Source organism: Gallinula chloropus (genome assembly GCF_964237585.1).
Source record: "Gallinula chloropus genome assembly, chromosome: 6".
Taxonomy (NCBI): Eukaryota; Metazoa; Chordata; class Aves; order Gruiformes; family Rallidae; genus Gallinula; species Gallinula chloropus.
In genome coordinates this window covers 24097778-24111711 of record NC_140091.1, presented here as the reverse complement: position 1 = coordinate 24111711, position 13934 = coordinate 24097778, and the positions used below count along the sequence as shown (strand labels likewise).

The window sequence follows — 13934 nt, the reverse complement described above, 5'->3', positions numbered from 1 at the left end:
GAGCAGAATCTGTGTGGTAGCTGAGAACAGAGCAGAAGCGAGATGCTCTTTTGTGCTCTGCATTACCCTCTTCCTCTGTAGCTGATACTGATTGCAGCACTTTCTGCTCTTCTCTTCCACAGCACATCATCAGCCTCATGGCTGTTTCATTTACACTGGACTGTGTGAGAATTTCAAGGACAGGTGCCTTCCCAGGTCTCATTCATTTAAAGTTGTTAACATGTGAAAAATTGCTTTTTTGGAAAAAAAAATTTAAAAAAAAAATCAGTGATTGTAACACTGAGTTCTTATGAACAGGTCCTGTAGTGCTTTGGAAAGGTGGGCAACATGATCCTCACACTTCAGATGAGGAATTGAAAGCAAAGAGACACAAGGTGAGAAACCAAGGTTCTTCTAGCAGATAAGAGCAATCTCTGAGACTCAGACTATTGTTTTATTCTTTATGTAAAATTTCTTTCAATTTTTCAGTGTCAAAATACCTCTAAAAAAAGTGGTGCTGAGGTATTGTCCCTCGTTTGAACTGCAGGACTTTCCATTCAGCTGCAGGGAATAAAGTGCTGCTTCTTGCCATGGATTCAAAGCTGAAGTCACTGGTAGTGTTCCTGAGCAACAGAAAATAAAGAACATACTTCCTGCCTGTTTTCCACCATGTGCAATCTAAAGGAAAGACCCAGTGTTCCCTGTCATACCCGCTATTGTACTTGATCAAAAGCGGTAACTTTGAAATCCCTAAGGCTTACAAGTGACTTGAGGGATGGAGTACCAAAAACCTCACAAAACTGTGACCTCACTGACCTTTTGACTACCTGCAAACAGAATTTGCTGTATTTCCCCCATCTGTTTTTGGAATTTTCCTTTGCTTGTCTTTAAAGGCATATATACTTAATTGTTATTTAGATCAGTTCAAAGAAAGCCAGGCTTTGTGTTTTGCATAAAACCCCACCATCAGGATCATCTTAGAGACATTAAGGTTTCATATACTTGTGGAGAGGTGAACATCACGGTTTCTAAGTTAGTTTTCTTTGAAAAGACATATCTGAGAATAACAATCTTCAATTTTCATTTCATCATTATGGGAAGTTAAAGCCAGAAGAATCCCCTTCAGCATAAAGGAGTCTCATCTTTCCACACAGGAGATGGGATGTTTCAACACTTTCATGGGATTCTAGTGAGCATAGAAACCAAAGGGCTTCAGAGAGATCCGGTCTTCTGTGTTCCCACTGTCAGAAGATCTCTGTGGGAAGCAAAGAGAAAGAGGGAATAAGGGAGGCAAATTTGTGCTCATTTGTGTGATGCTGACAGAGATTGCAAGGTCATTGCTCCATGTGTAATGGAGAGAGCACCTCAGACCGAGGCCATACCACCTCCCAGACTTGCAAAATAGAGAGAAATACTGGAAAAACTCCACCCTGATCTCATTTATAATACCTGTACATTTTAGTGTGCAGGTATTTTATTTTGATTCTTCAGTGCTGCAGCTGTATATGTTGCCCAACAAAGCTACTAATGTTGCCTGACATTGACATTAATGGCTTATACAAAAAGTTACTCCACTGGTGAACCAGTAGACAGTGATCTACTCCGTAGATGTATCTCTGCTGCATACTAGAACATCTATCCAATGCACAACTCGCCTCTCAGGAAAAAGAACAAACCAAAACAAAACACAGCAAACCCCCACAGAGTTGCATGCAGTGAGGTTACCACCAATTTCTGTGCTTTTTCCTTGAGAACATTTTACACTTTTTCCATTTTAGGAAGGATTTAAACTTATTCATTTGCTTTTTCTTGAACATTTTTGTACACACACCTGGTTTGGCCCTATGTTATTCTCAATATAAATGATTTGTCATGTTCTGTAAGCAGGAGAGCTCAGCCCACCAATCAAGCTGGCACTTCAGCTTTACTATTTTAGGTACAGTAGCTTAGTGAGTTCACAAACTACCCACATGTCATTATAGACCATTTCTAGTGTGAAAAAAAATATATTTACCTTAGAAAAGCAAGACTGAATTTGGTGGGTTTTTCCCTACACTGGGATGACAGCAAAATAACTACAGTCTTCCTCCACTCCCGTTCCTAGCTGAAGCTTGATGAAGATTATCCCAGTGGCTACAATCTCAGAGGATGTTAGGGAATGGATTATTCCAGTCTTCAGTGCCCTTTACATGGTCACAAAAGCTCAGACTTGGCTCTGGCATTTCCACAAGGCGCCGACCCAGAGCCATTCACACCAGTGAGGAGACTCTAGCTTTCCAGCACAGGAGAACGTAGCCCATTATGCTCCTTGAACTCACTTAACCTCAGGTTTTAGAAAAGGCCGAAAACATGTTGAGATGACAGTCTTGGTTGAAGTGTTCTCCTCTGCAGACTGTCTTCTCTGCTTTAAACTCCACCAGCCCCCTCACTTAACAGGTGTTCATGTACTCTTCAGTTCTCACATCCCACCTTGAAACCAGCAGGTGCTCAAGCACCAATTTAATTTGGATTCTTCCTCCCTGGAGTTCTGTGCCTGTTGTTGTAACTACAGCCTTTGGATGTTCCACACACCTAGAACAGTTTTCAAGGCATTGCATTCATTACAGAGTTGGAGTGTTTACAGATTGCAAAACATCTCAACATGTTAACCTTAGGAAAACTGCTTAGGCTGGAATTTTCTAAATTATCTTTTCATAGGAAATATACAGTTTAATCCCTCTAACAGTTTTTTAAAAAATAATCTTGGCCTTGGCCTCTTCATGCTTCAGTTCCTTGTTTGTTAAATCAAGGTAAAAGTTTACTTCTCCAGGGTGTTATGAGAATTGATGCTCTGCAGGCTGGTTTTACAATGACTGGGCAATATAGACAAGTGAATGAGTATCAGCTTGAAATGCACGTGTTATTTCACTCCCCCTGAGGACTGGCTGTACATTTATACTCTCTTGGGAAACATCTTCACGTATCTTTAAAACAAGGAGATCATTTTCTTCTGTAGCTACACAGGTTCTCTAAAGGTGTCTAGCCAGGGGTTAACTTATGACATGCCATGAGGTGTAGCATTAAGGCAAGCACAGAACAATGCTCTTTACCATTCCCTGTCAAGTGCTTATTTGGTCTACTTTTAGGAAGAAGCTACATATACAAAGTAATTAATTTTTCCAGTCCTAATATTATCATTTTGAATTCAAAAGGGACCCAATTAGTTATCATTACAATTCAATGGCCTGAAACACTTTAGGGTTAATAACTTCCTAGAAAGTAAACTCCTACCTCTTGTAATTTAAACCATGACATTTTTTTTTTTTTTCAATAGAAAAGATCAACTGGGAAACACAGAACCTTATGTCTTAGCTAGCATTTTTATAAAGCAATAGGTATGAAAATTAAAATTCTCAGTAAGCTCTTTGGAGCTTCACATAATGTAAAGAAATTACCTCCAGAGTCTTGCTAGTCGATGGAAAGGATGATGGTGGGGAGTGAGTATGCAGTGCAATATGTTTTTCCCTGATTGGTGAAAAGCAGAGGGACAGAACTATTGTAGGTTTTCACTCTGCTGTGATACAAAAGCAGGACTGGCCTGTCTGGAAATGACTGACATGTATTCTTCATTCCCACTGAGCTAATTTTTAACAGGAAATAGCAACCAGATTAACATTATGGTTTTTATGGGCTAGGAGAGCAATCTCTTGCTTTTCAGTGTTGTTTCAGATCTGTGCATGCTTTTCCACACGACATGGCAAAGGTTACCCCCCATGCCTGAACTTCAGCCCCTGAAAGAAAAAAGGCACCAATCTATGGACAAGGTGTTGGTACACCTTGTATGTTGTGCAGCATACACAAGGTGTTGGTAGACCTTTATGTTGTACAGCATACATGGTCTGCAGGCTTTTTGACTGGACGGGATTGCTTGAGAGTATAAAGAACAGTTAGAGAGCTCTTTGCTGCAGACTCCTGGAATCTAATTTCAAAAGGATTTATAAAATTAATGCAATCTGTGTTTTATGATCATAAGCTACTGCATGGTGATAACCGTTTATAGTTACATCTCAGTGCTTTGGCATATGCTCAGCGTGAAATAGATGAAAAAGGTCTTTTTTATTTTTATTTTCAGTGAGATTACTTATACATCTCTTGTTTGCAGGATCAGGTCCAAATCACGTTACAAACAATTACACTTGGGCCTAAGAAGACAATAAACCTTGGTTATTTCTCCGGTTTTACAGACAGATTATTATATTCTCAGACTGTAAATTGCTGTTGGTTCACATGAACTTCTGTGCTCTTCTGGAGGCAGTTAACTTCCTGCAGTGGATGTGTTTATAATCTGTACAGAAGACTCTTCAGAATATGAATGTCTGGGATTTATGCACAGGGCGTATTTATTCAGCTACACCCTTTCCATTGTAATCGATGGGTGGTACTGAGCGTGCAGTCGCAGAGCTGTTCTCTTGGGAGCATCCTTCACTCAGGTTACACTTATAAATTAAATCACTGATGGTAGAGAAAAATCTCCCGCCAAGTAAAACAGAAAAATCCTAACAAGGGGCACTGTAAAAACGTCCTAATGCGTGCTGTTTTGAGTGACTGTGAATTAAAAAATGTTTCTCACTATAAATTAATCAGCTAGAAAAATGCAAGCTCTCACATTAATATATTTTAATTAATTCTGTGCTGGTTTATCTTACACCGAAAGCTAGAACTGGTTGTTTCTATATGTTTAGGAATCCTTATGATCTTTGTTATTTTAAGTATTTCTGACAACTTCATGCTCTTGCATAGATGTTTTCACAAAACCTGAGCAGGATATAGAATCATTATCCCATTTCACAGGTATGGAACTGGCTTGTCTTCACTGAGTTCCCACAGGAGGCTCCGGTTAATTGACTTTTGATTGGGTACCCAATGCAATTGTGTAGTGATTCTGGCTGATCCATTGGATTGGAGTGAATTGGACTGAAAGTCAAGTGCTGCTGTAAGGGGTCCTCAAAACTGCAGTGTCTGGAGCTTGAATACCTCATGGAACTCATGGTCAGTGTAGGTAGCTACAGTGACCGATGCAGCCACTCCTTGTGCAGTGGCAGTGATTTGGGAAGAGTGATGTGAACCTGTTAACTATGTGTGTGGTGAAGACAAGCCATTCAGTGTCTTTTCCAAGGGCTAAGAAAAAGAAAGCGTTTTCTGAATCTCATCTGTATTTTCTGTCCAATATATGAACTGTAACCTTACGCATAGACATTGCTGAATGATTTTCGTACTGATGCTAACAGGCAATAATTCTTGTGTGGCTTATTTTTCATTAATGACTAGCATTATTGGGAAAAAATCCCCACAATCCCTCCCCTGACAATTTGTGAAGGTTTCCCTTCAACAGTAAATATTATCACTGATGATGTTAATGAAGACATTAGTTTCACAGCATTTGAAGTACTGAAACACTCCACTGTTAACTAGCCTAGTGGGGTTTATGCTAATGTAAAATGTAATAAAGTAGAGGCCACTATCTCTTTAAGCTGAAAGAAAGGAAACTTGTTTCTACTTCCAAGGGATGCCTAGTGTGTGCTTATCTAATTGACTGTGTATTTTGTCTAGGTGTTGAGGGAAAGCTAAGAGAATGAAGGCTCTAAGTCCCCAGTGGAAGCATGATATGGCGATGCAGTGCTGGTGCTGAATTGTTCTCTCTGATGGCTCTATGGGAGTGGATAGCACTGAGTCTTCATTGCTGGGTTTTAGCAGTTGCTGCTGTTTCGGATCAGCATGCCACAAGCCCCTTCGACTGGCTCCTCTCTGATAAGGGACCCTTCCATCGCTCACAGGAATACACAGATTTTGTGGACAGAAGTCGACAGGGATTTAGCACAAGATACAAGATTTACAGGTATGAAGCAAAGGGAAAGCAATTACAGAGATATCATCCTTAGAAGTTGTTAATTATCCACAAGGGTTTCCTTAAGGAAAAGTTTCAGATGTGGGGGTGAATCCATAGATAAAAAATTTGTTGCTGAAATATGTGCAAGGCCATATATGCACTGTGTACTACAGAAATGCCTGCTTGTCTTGTTTATATTTTGTTTAAAGAACTTTTGGTAACTGATTATGTTGCTTTGGAAAACGTTGTTGTTTGGTATCGACCTCTGCTCTGCCCTAGTGACATATCCAAAAATGTCCTAAGGTGTCCAGAAAACATCTCTGATTGCAGGGACTTAACACAGAATGCACTCGATCATGCAGCAAGATCCAGCTCAGTTGCTTTTGGTGTGTCTTGACATAAGCTGAGACATCAAGAACGAAATTGTGGCTCCACAGGTACTGCTGGAAAAGCATGGTCTTCATTGTCCAAATCAGGGCATTTCAAAAGTAACTCCAAAAAGTTTCCCAGCAGTTTGCACCACTGTTTCCAGAAGCAGCTTTCTCATCCCTGAGGGACTGCGCAATAAGAGCCACTGTGAGTTTTAACAGAAGCTGCAGGTCCATCACAAAGCCCTGCATTAGGCTGGCTCAGTTCAGACTGAAGGCGCAGGGGTGGGGGAGGCAGACAAAAAGAGGGGAAGATGTAACAAATACAGGTCTGCTTGAGAATTTGTTTCTTGCTGTAGAATTGTTCTTGTGGGATATTTGTAACCTGTCAGCTTTCACTGTTGAGACAAAACTTGTGAAATACCTTCTTAGTCATTTGCAAGAGGTATAACTCAGTGACACCAAATGCATTTGTCATAGACATGGGAATGAAAAGGAGAGTTCAGTCTAATAGTAGTGACCTAACAGCAAATAGAAAGAAGGGCAGAAATTGAGGGAGCGTGAGGGATTATGGACTGAGAAAACAAATCTATAAGCAGACGCTTTTCCACTTTGTATCACTATAGATCCCTCCTGGCAGCAAAGAGAAAGGGGAAGCATCAGGGCAATGCAGGACAGATTTCTGACTTCCCTAATAGCTCTCCAACCTATAGCACAGACTGGATTGGTATGGAAAGATGCACCCTGATTTAATTTAAAACCTTAAACCAGTCTGTGTAAATTTTGTATTTACTGTAATGTACTACTCCCAGTGGTATCCAGCTCTTTAGAAGAAGGTAAGAGTGATATATACCTATATGAATGTACCACCCCTTAGTTCAATATCCAGATGCCTGTGACAAAACTGTTGGTCTTAGTCTGTGAAGACTTCATTTTTAAGGAACTTGCTTTATTTTCCTTTCCTACATACGTGCAGTAGAGGGCACTGTGTTGCAGGTCAATTTTGTAGTGAGGTACTTTGCCATATATAGAGAAATTAAGCACATTTTGAAACTAAAGCGTGATTTGGAAATATGCTTGATGAAGTGGCTTGTCTGAACAGAACAGCGTTGCCCAATATTTACTGCATTTTAAAAGCCAGCTGTCAGGACCAATAATGTAAAGCCAATAATGCAGAGACTGAGGCAGCATATTTTATTCCTATTATTCTGTACTAGTCAACACTGAACCAAGATTATCTTGCTAAAAACATGAAAGATGGAATTGTATTTCATTTCAGCTCTTTCAGTCAGTTCTTTGAGAATTTTTCTCGTCTCAGCCATCACTACAGAAACATTGTTAAGTTTTATAGATCTGCAATTGTATCTCTAATATTTATTTGGGTTTGTGCATAGGTTTCAATTGACTTTAATTTGCACAGTCTCACAAAAAGTGTTTCTTGTGTTTATTTCTATCGTCTGCCTATTTCCTTGAAGAAATGAGCTGGGAAGTCCAGGGAGGCACAAGCTCCCAAAATCAAAAGAAAAATGTGCATTGTTTGATTCAGCCCTCTGAATACAAACCTTGCTGCAAAGTTTCCCTGTAAAATACGGTCCCATTAGGAAATAGTGCAGAACATGGTGACCTTGTTACGAACCACATGCTGTAAATTTAATCCCTGGTGCTTTTCTGTGAGCTTTCCCAGGCTAAAGGATCTGGAATCTAATTGGTCTGTTCACTCCCTCAACTATCTTTTACCTAATGAAAACAATCCCTTGGGGACACAGTCATGAATGGTATGGAGAGGTAAGGAAGGGGAAAACATATCCCTGCATTTGCTTGATCGCATTAACAAGAAAGAGAGGTGCCGCTCTGCACCATGCTGACAGGAGGGTCTCCTTCCCCTTTGCTCCTTCAGCCCTTGAAGTCCACACCTGAGACCTGGCGTTTTAACAGGGAAAGGGAGGACAAGTTACGTCCCTTCCTTTTAATATCTATGCCAGATCAAAATCTATGGGGCTCAAGAAGATTGAAATGTGTTGGGTAAGAGGCTGTGCAGATTGTACTCTGGAGCCCTTTCTGGTAGGATGTTTGCAGCAGAGTGAGGTCAGGCTGAACATTCAGAACATTCCCAAGGACCTTTTTTTCTTTTTAAAATGGCACAAATGTGGCAAGCTCACCTAAAGGTGGGCTTCTTTTCTGGGGAAGGGGTGGGCTTCAGAAGAATTGATAGGACTGTGACAAGTGGCAGGTCTCTTTCTGTGTCTCTAGACCAATGGCATCCAAGTCACACAGAGAAGATGACCCAGAAAGATGTGTCTCTCCATCAACAAGTACCACTGCCCATGCTCAGGACAACAAACCTAACACTAGGACTAGGTGTTTACAATTAGCAGTAATTAAATGGTCTCAGTAGAAATAACATAAAACCCACTAGTGAGCTGCAGATCCTGCATGTAGTACTGTAAAATGTGCTGGAGGAGTTTTGAGTAGGAGACTGCTGTTTGACTTTTGTTTTCCAGCCACAGAAAGATTAGGCAGTGACTAGGATGATGTTTTGATTCCCATTATATTTTCTCCTCCTTTGGCAGTCTCAGGAGAGGCAGTAATGGTGTAGAAAAAAAGACTCTCAATTAAATTATTAACTTCCCAAGTTTTTTTTTTTTTTTTAACTTCAAAATAGCATCCCCTATTATAATCAAGTTCCTTTTAAAAATTAGAAAATGCGTGCTACTCTCTTATGGTTAAACTGGGGAATACATATTTATATAGAAATAAAGAGATGAAGGCCTTTATCCTTCACCATTGCTTTGACACTGATTTGAATGGGATCAAGGTCATGTACTGCAGGCCCATGGAAGATACAGAATTATTATCATCAAGATAATAGGACAGAGAACTGGAAAACACATATTAAAGAGGATAACAAAGAATGTTAAAATGAAGATTACTTAGAACCTGATGGAAACATTGTCATTATTTCTCAGCTATTGAGTAAAACAATCTTGTGCTACTCGTTTTATTGCTGTCATTTGCATGGCAGGAGATAGACTGACCTTAACGTTTAGTTTCACCTAAACACCTATGACAATTGTTTGCCATGATGTCCAGTAGCCTTATTTTTTTTCTGTTCTTAAATTATTAAACATATTTGCATTTAAAAAGGCTGGAGTTCAACTTTTAGACTAAAACAGTTAAAAAATTTAATAAAATACCAGTATGGACTCTGTGCTAGCATTTTTATTAACCCCCTGTTTGCATGCCAGCAAGGCAAAAAGCAACCACTTTGTATCCACATTCCCTGCTCACTCTAAAGAAGTGCTCATACGACCATGAATCTGTTCTAAATTGTTAAAATGAAGCCAAAGGTTGGCACCCAGGAGCTCACTTATTAACTGAACCCAATTTCTTAGGAGAGGTCTTAACTTAAGCCTAATAAGCTTTTATAGATAAAAGTTACTTTGCCTTATCTCCCTATCAGAGTATTAAAGTAAAAAAGTGAGAAAAACAGCTGATGCATAAATGATGGGAGGGCAGCAGTAGGAAAATCTATTGTCACCTATATTTTAGCCTATACATTAAAGATCAGTTATGTCCATGGGTACACATGCTGATTTTGTATTGTGTTTAGCTCTCCAGTGAGAGGAGTTAACAGTGTTATGTGATAAAGCTGAAAGAGACAAATATATACATAATGTTTTAATCAGGTGCTGCGGAACAGTAGATAATTGCAACTGATGTTACCAACACTGTGGTATGTTGGGACTGGTGGGATGGCAGCAAGGTATTCCCTGTAATTCTTTGAAGGGAATTTAACAATTGCCCTGGGTATTTTTCTGGCATTCGTGGCCACTGATCTAGGAGAGCAATGCCAGGAAGGCACCTGGATAGCTGCTGAAAGCCTCTAAATGAGAGGGAATGCTGTGTCAATATTTTATGGGAGATGGCTCCTGTAGTTTAACATCAGTAAATATTTTGGCACGGAAAACCGAGTTTATAATTTGTTATTTAATACACAATGGGAGTACTGTGCCTCTTATGTAAATCAGCTCCCCAGACAAAGGAATTTAAATCCAAACAGAATGAGATGAGAGGTTACCAGGATGGAAAGAGTGATTGTGAAATTATGCAAAGAACCTACATTGTATCAGAAGTGGTATTTTCTACAGAGATAGGGAAGTATTCACTCTATCAAATAAGGTCCTGGGGAAATATCCTCAGGGATACTGTGTAGGAAAGGAAAATTATTTAAAATTTAAAACAGATGTGAAAAATCAGAAGGAAGAGCTGAGCCTTTGCTTTTAAGGTAGAAATATTTGGTACATTTAAGGGGAAAAAAAGTGATGAAAAAAAATAGGATTCCTGTCAATATGTGGATCACAAAGTGAGATGAACTATTTAACCCAAAAGCCATCATGTTTCAAAAAACCAAATTGGTATAAACTGGCTATAAATAAGTTCAGGGTAACAATTTAAAGCAGGTTTCTAATCTTTAGTGTAAAATAGTTCTGGGTCTTACTAAGTTACAAAAAAGTAACGATCCTATGAGTAGGGGAATAGGATGCAGTGCTAGTACTGGACTAGGTTTTAGTAACCACTGAGGTAAAGTATACCTAATGAGTGCAGAATACTAGCCTGCAAAAGGAAAAATAAAAAATCTTCTAAAGAACTGTGTAGCTCTGAGCAGCACAGTATTCATGTGACTTAAGCAGCATCCTTTTAGATGTTCTTTCTACAGTGATTGTGATTATTCATAAACAACTAAAAAAGAAAGGATTAGAAAATAATGCTATGAAACTAAAGATTATTTTGTATTAGAATGTATTGGGTTCCTCTCACATGTTCTGAATCATCTCGTGAGTCAGCAAGACAGGTGACCATCGTGGAGCACTCACTAATACGTCCTAATGCTTGTGTGGGAAGTCGAGACAACATTAAAGTCAGTTGTGCTTTTTATTCCCTATCAAGATATTTTTTTCCCACAGCTATCACTAGATTTCTTCACAGATATATGTACCTGACAGATAGTGTTAGTAATGAAATGGGGGGGTTACTTGTGGCTGTACACCTCAACGTGCCCACGTTTGCAATTTTCATTCCAGTCTGCAGTCTGGAATGACATTCCCTTGTGCTTTTCCCAAGGCTAATTTGAACTGATAATTTAGGAATTCTAAGGCATTGAAAAGAAATATTGAAATGTCTTCAACAATTCTCTCCTACACAAATGTTTAGTGAAATGCAGGGCTGAAATGATATGTCTGCCATCATCCCTTTCAAAAGCCTAAGGAAACGATGGTGTGGCATTTCTTGGTGCTGTTATTATTTGATCATGCTCTAGAGGCCATCACTGCTGACAATTTTTTTGGAAGGACCCATTAGGTACTGGAAATATCAAAGCTTCTGCCTTATTTAAGTAGGCTTGTTTCTTTGGATACTTAGACAGGAGCTCACTTCTCAGCCATGGACCTCAGTTTCCATAACACAAAAGATTAGGACAAAAGGAATTGGTCTCAAGTTGCACCAGGGGAGGTTTCAACTGGATATGAGGATAAATTTCTTCACTGAAAGAGTGATGAAGCACTGGAACAGGCTGCTCAGGGAGGCTGTGGAGTTACCATCCCTGAGGTGTTTAAAATACAGGTAGATGAGGTGCTTTGGGAGATGGTTTAGTGGTTTGGTTGTGTAGGGCTGATGGTTGGACTTGATGACCTTGAAGGTCTTTTCCGACCTTGATGATTTTATGATTGGCTGATTACATTCAAACCCCACAAAAGGTGAGAGGGGTAGTGGCAGAGGAGTGGAACAGGGTATCCCAAAGAAAGAAATGAGGCAAGTATAGAAGTTGAGAAAAGATGTGGGCTGTAGTCAGCCAAATGTACCTCTAAGCAAACTGGCTAAGCAAAACTGGTCAACCAGTGCCTTTTCAGAGTCTTCTCTTCCTTGAGCATTGAATTGCATGCACAGTGTCACTGCTGGGCAACTGAGAACCGGGATTATAAATGCACCAAAGAGCAAACAAGTTTATCTTCCACAATTGCTGCATCAATAGGGAATAAATAGCAAGAACAGTTCTGTCTGCCTTTTCCAGAAATTCACTGTATCAGTAAATTGCTTCTGGCCTGCATTGTAATTGGTGAGCTTGCTTTAGGGAATTTTCCATTCAACCTAGTGGATAAAAGGTACTGTAATCGTAGGGATCGTCATCCTCAGAGTGTTTACAAAAGGCTCTACTACTGAATGCAACAACGGCTCGTAGGGGGGAGCAGAGGAGAGCAATTCAAAGGGAGTTTCTGGGATTGTGAGTTGATAGATTTCCACTGGAAAAATATTATTTTTAGTCCGGTACTGTGGCCTTATTATAACAAACAGTATGGGTACACAAAGCAATGCTGATTTGCAGCCTGAGGAATCAAACAGCAACAGTTTCCCACAGTGGAAGAATAGTAATTAAAGCAAAAAAACCCCAAAACCAAAGCAAAATCATTCCACCCACCCCCGAAGAAGGATATTTTAAAAAGAATCTCTGTACCTGAAAAATATCAGTGAGTTTCATTTCTGATTGCGATACACTTTTAACAGCCTTTCTCAGTTTAGCTAAGCTGGGCATGACACAAGTTAAATAGCTGGCTTTGGTGAAACTGCTTGTGTAAGTACATACCTGAGCTTTAAATGACCTTATTTCCAGGTCTAGCAATACTTGGATGACGTTCTCCAAAGTCATCTCATTTCCAGCCCTTTGTTTCAAATGCAGCTCTCCTTCATGGGAAACCATTTTTGGTTTATCTTTAGGCCATAGATGTCTATCAGGTACTGATGCTTTACAAATAACAATTCATATTATCAAATTGTATTATTTTCTTGATCTATTTATCCAGGGCATTCTGTTGAAGGGACATGCTTGGGAAAAGGTGGAAAAAAGGAACTGATAATTTCATGAGAAGCTATGTGTATGTAACAGAAAACTTTAAAAAATGTTTTCAGATGAATTCTAGCCTGGTTTAGTTTGCCAATAATCTCAAGAGGTTGACAAGTACATAGAATGGATGTTCACAAGGGCCAAGGAGTCTTTTACTGATGTCCCTAAGTCTACCATTTATGGCACTGGGAATGCAAGGGGCCTCTCAGATACCAGAGATGCAGGAGATAAGAACTGAGCACCTATGTAGGTCTGTCTCCACAATTCCAGTTATGCAAGAGGTCTGCCCAGTGTAGGAATATTTCAATGATAATAAAAAGATAAGAGAGTCTGATCTCTCATGAAAACTTGTGGCCCAGGAAAAAGGGTTGACAGTCATGAGGGGCTCAGAGGTAGGCAGGAGGGACCAAAGAGAGGGAGTGAGTTTTGGTTCTCAAAATGCCCCTCTCTTTCCAGCTCTGTTACTCAAGAGTTTTTGTGAAGCTGCACAGCAGAGAAGCCATCTGCTCTAGGTAAAGGGCTAGCACTCATCACTCAAGAGCATGAGATAAACCAAGGTTGCTTCAGACACTGATACACAACATCAGACCCCCATCCACCTTGGGAGGTCTTGGGAAAAGCGTGGCCAGATGCTGCTGAAGCAGTACATATTAAGAGGTTCTGGCTTCCTACAGAATCCTGCAGAAATCTCAGTGAACAACAACAACAAAAATCTATTAGTGACCCTAATCCTAGAGCAGTCAAAAGCGTTTAAGTGGTTTTGCCACTGACCAGGGTCAGACCTACCCCATATCCCCTCACTCCAGTTTGTTGGCTTAGTATTAAA

General features: G+C 39.8%; 1 protein-coding gene across 2 annotated transcripts in view; it reads left to right on the top strand.

The window, feature by feature from the left end:
• Positions 1-5618: 5618 nt before the first annotated feature.
• The window catches only part of BRINP3 (BMP/retinoic acid inducible neural specific 3), a gene marked incomplete at both ends in the record, with an annotated part of 207321 nt that continues 199005 nt past the window's right edge, over positions 5619-13934 (top strand). Inside the window, one exon of one of the 2 annotated variants that reach the window (XM_084266494.1) lies at positions 5619-5854. In XM_084266494.1, coding sequence (XP_084122620.1) covers positions 5619-5854 — 236 coding nt within the window. The remainder of the gene's footprint in view (positions 5855-13934) is intronic. The other variant, XM_084266495.1, reaches the window with a different exon arrangement.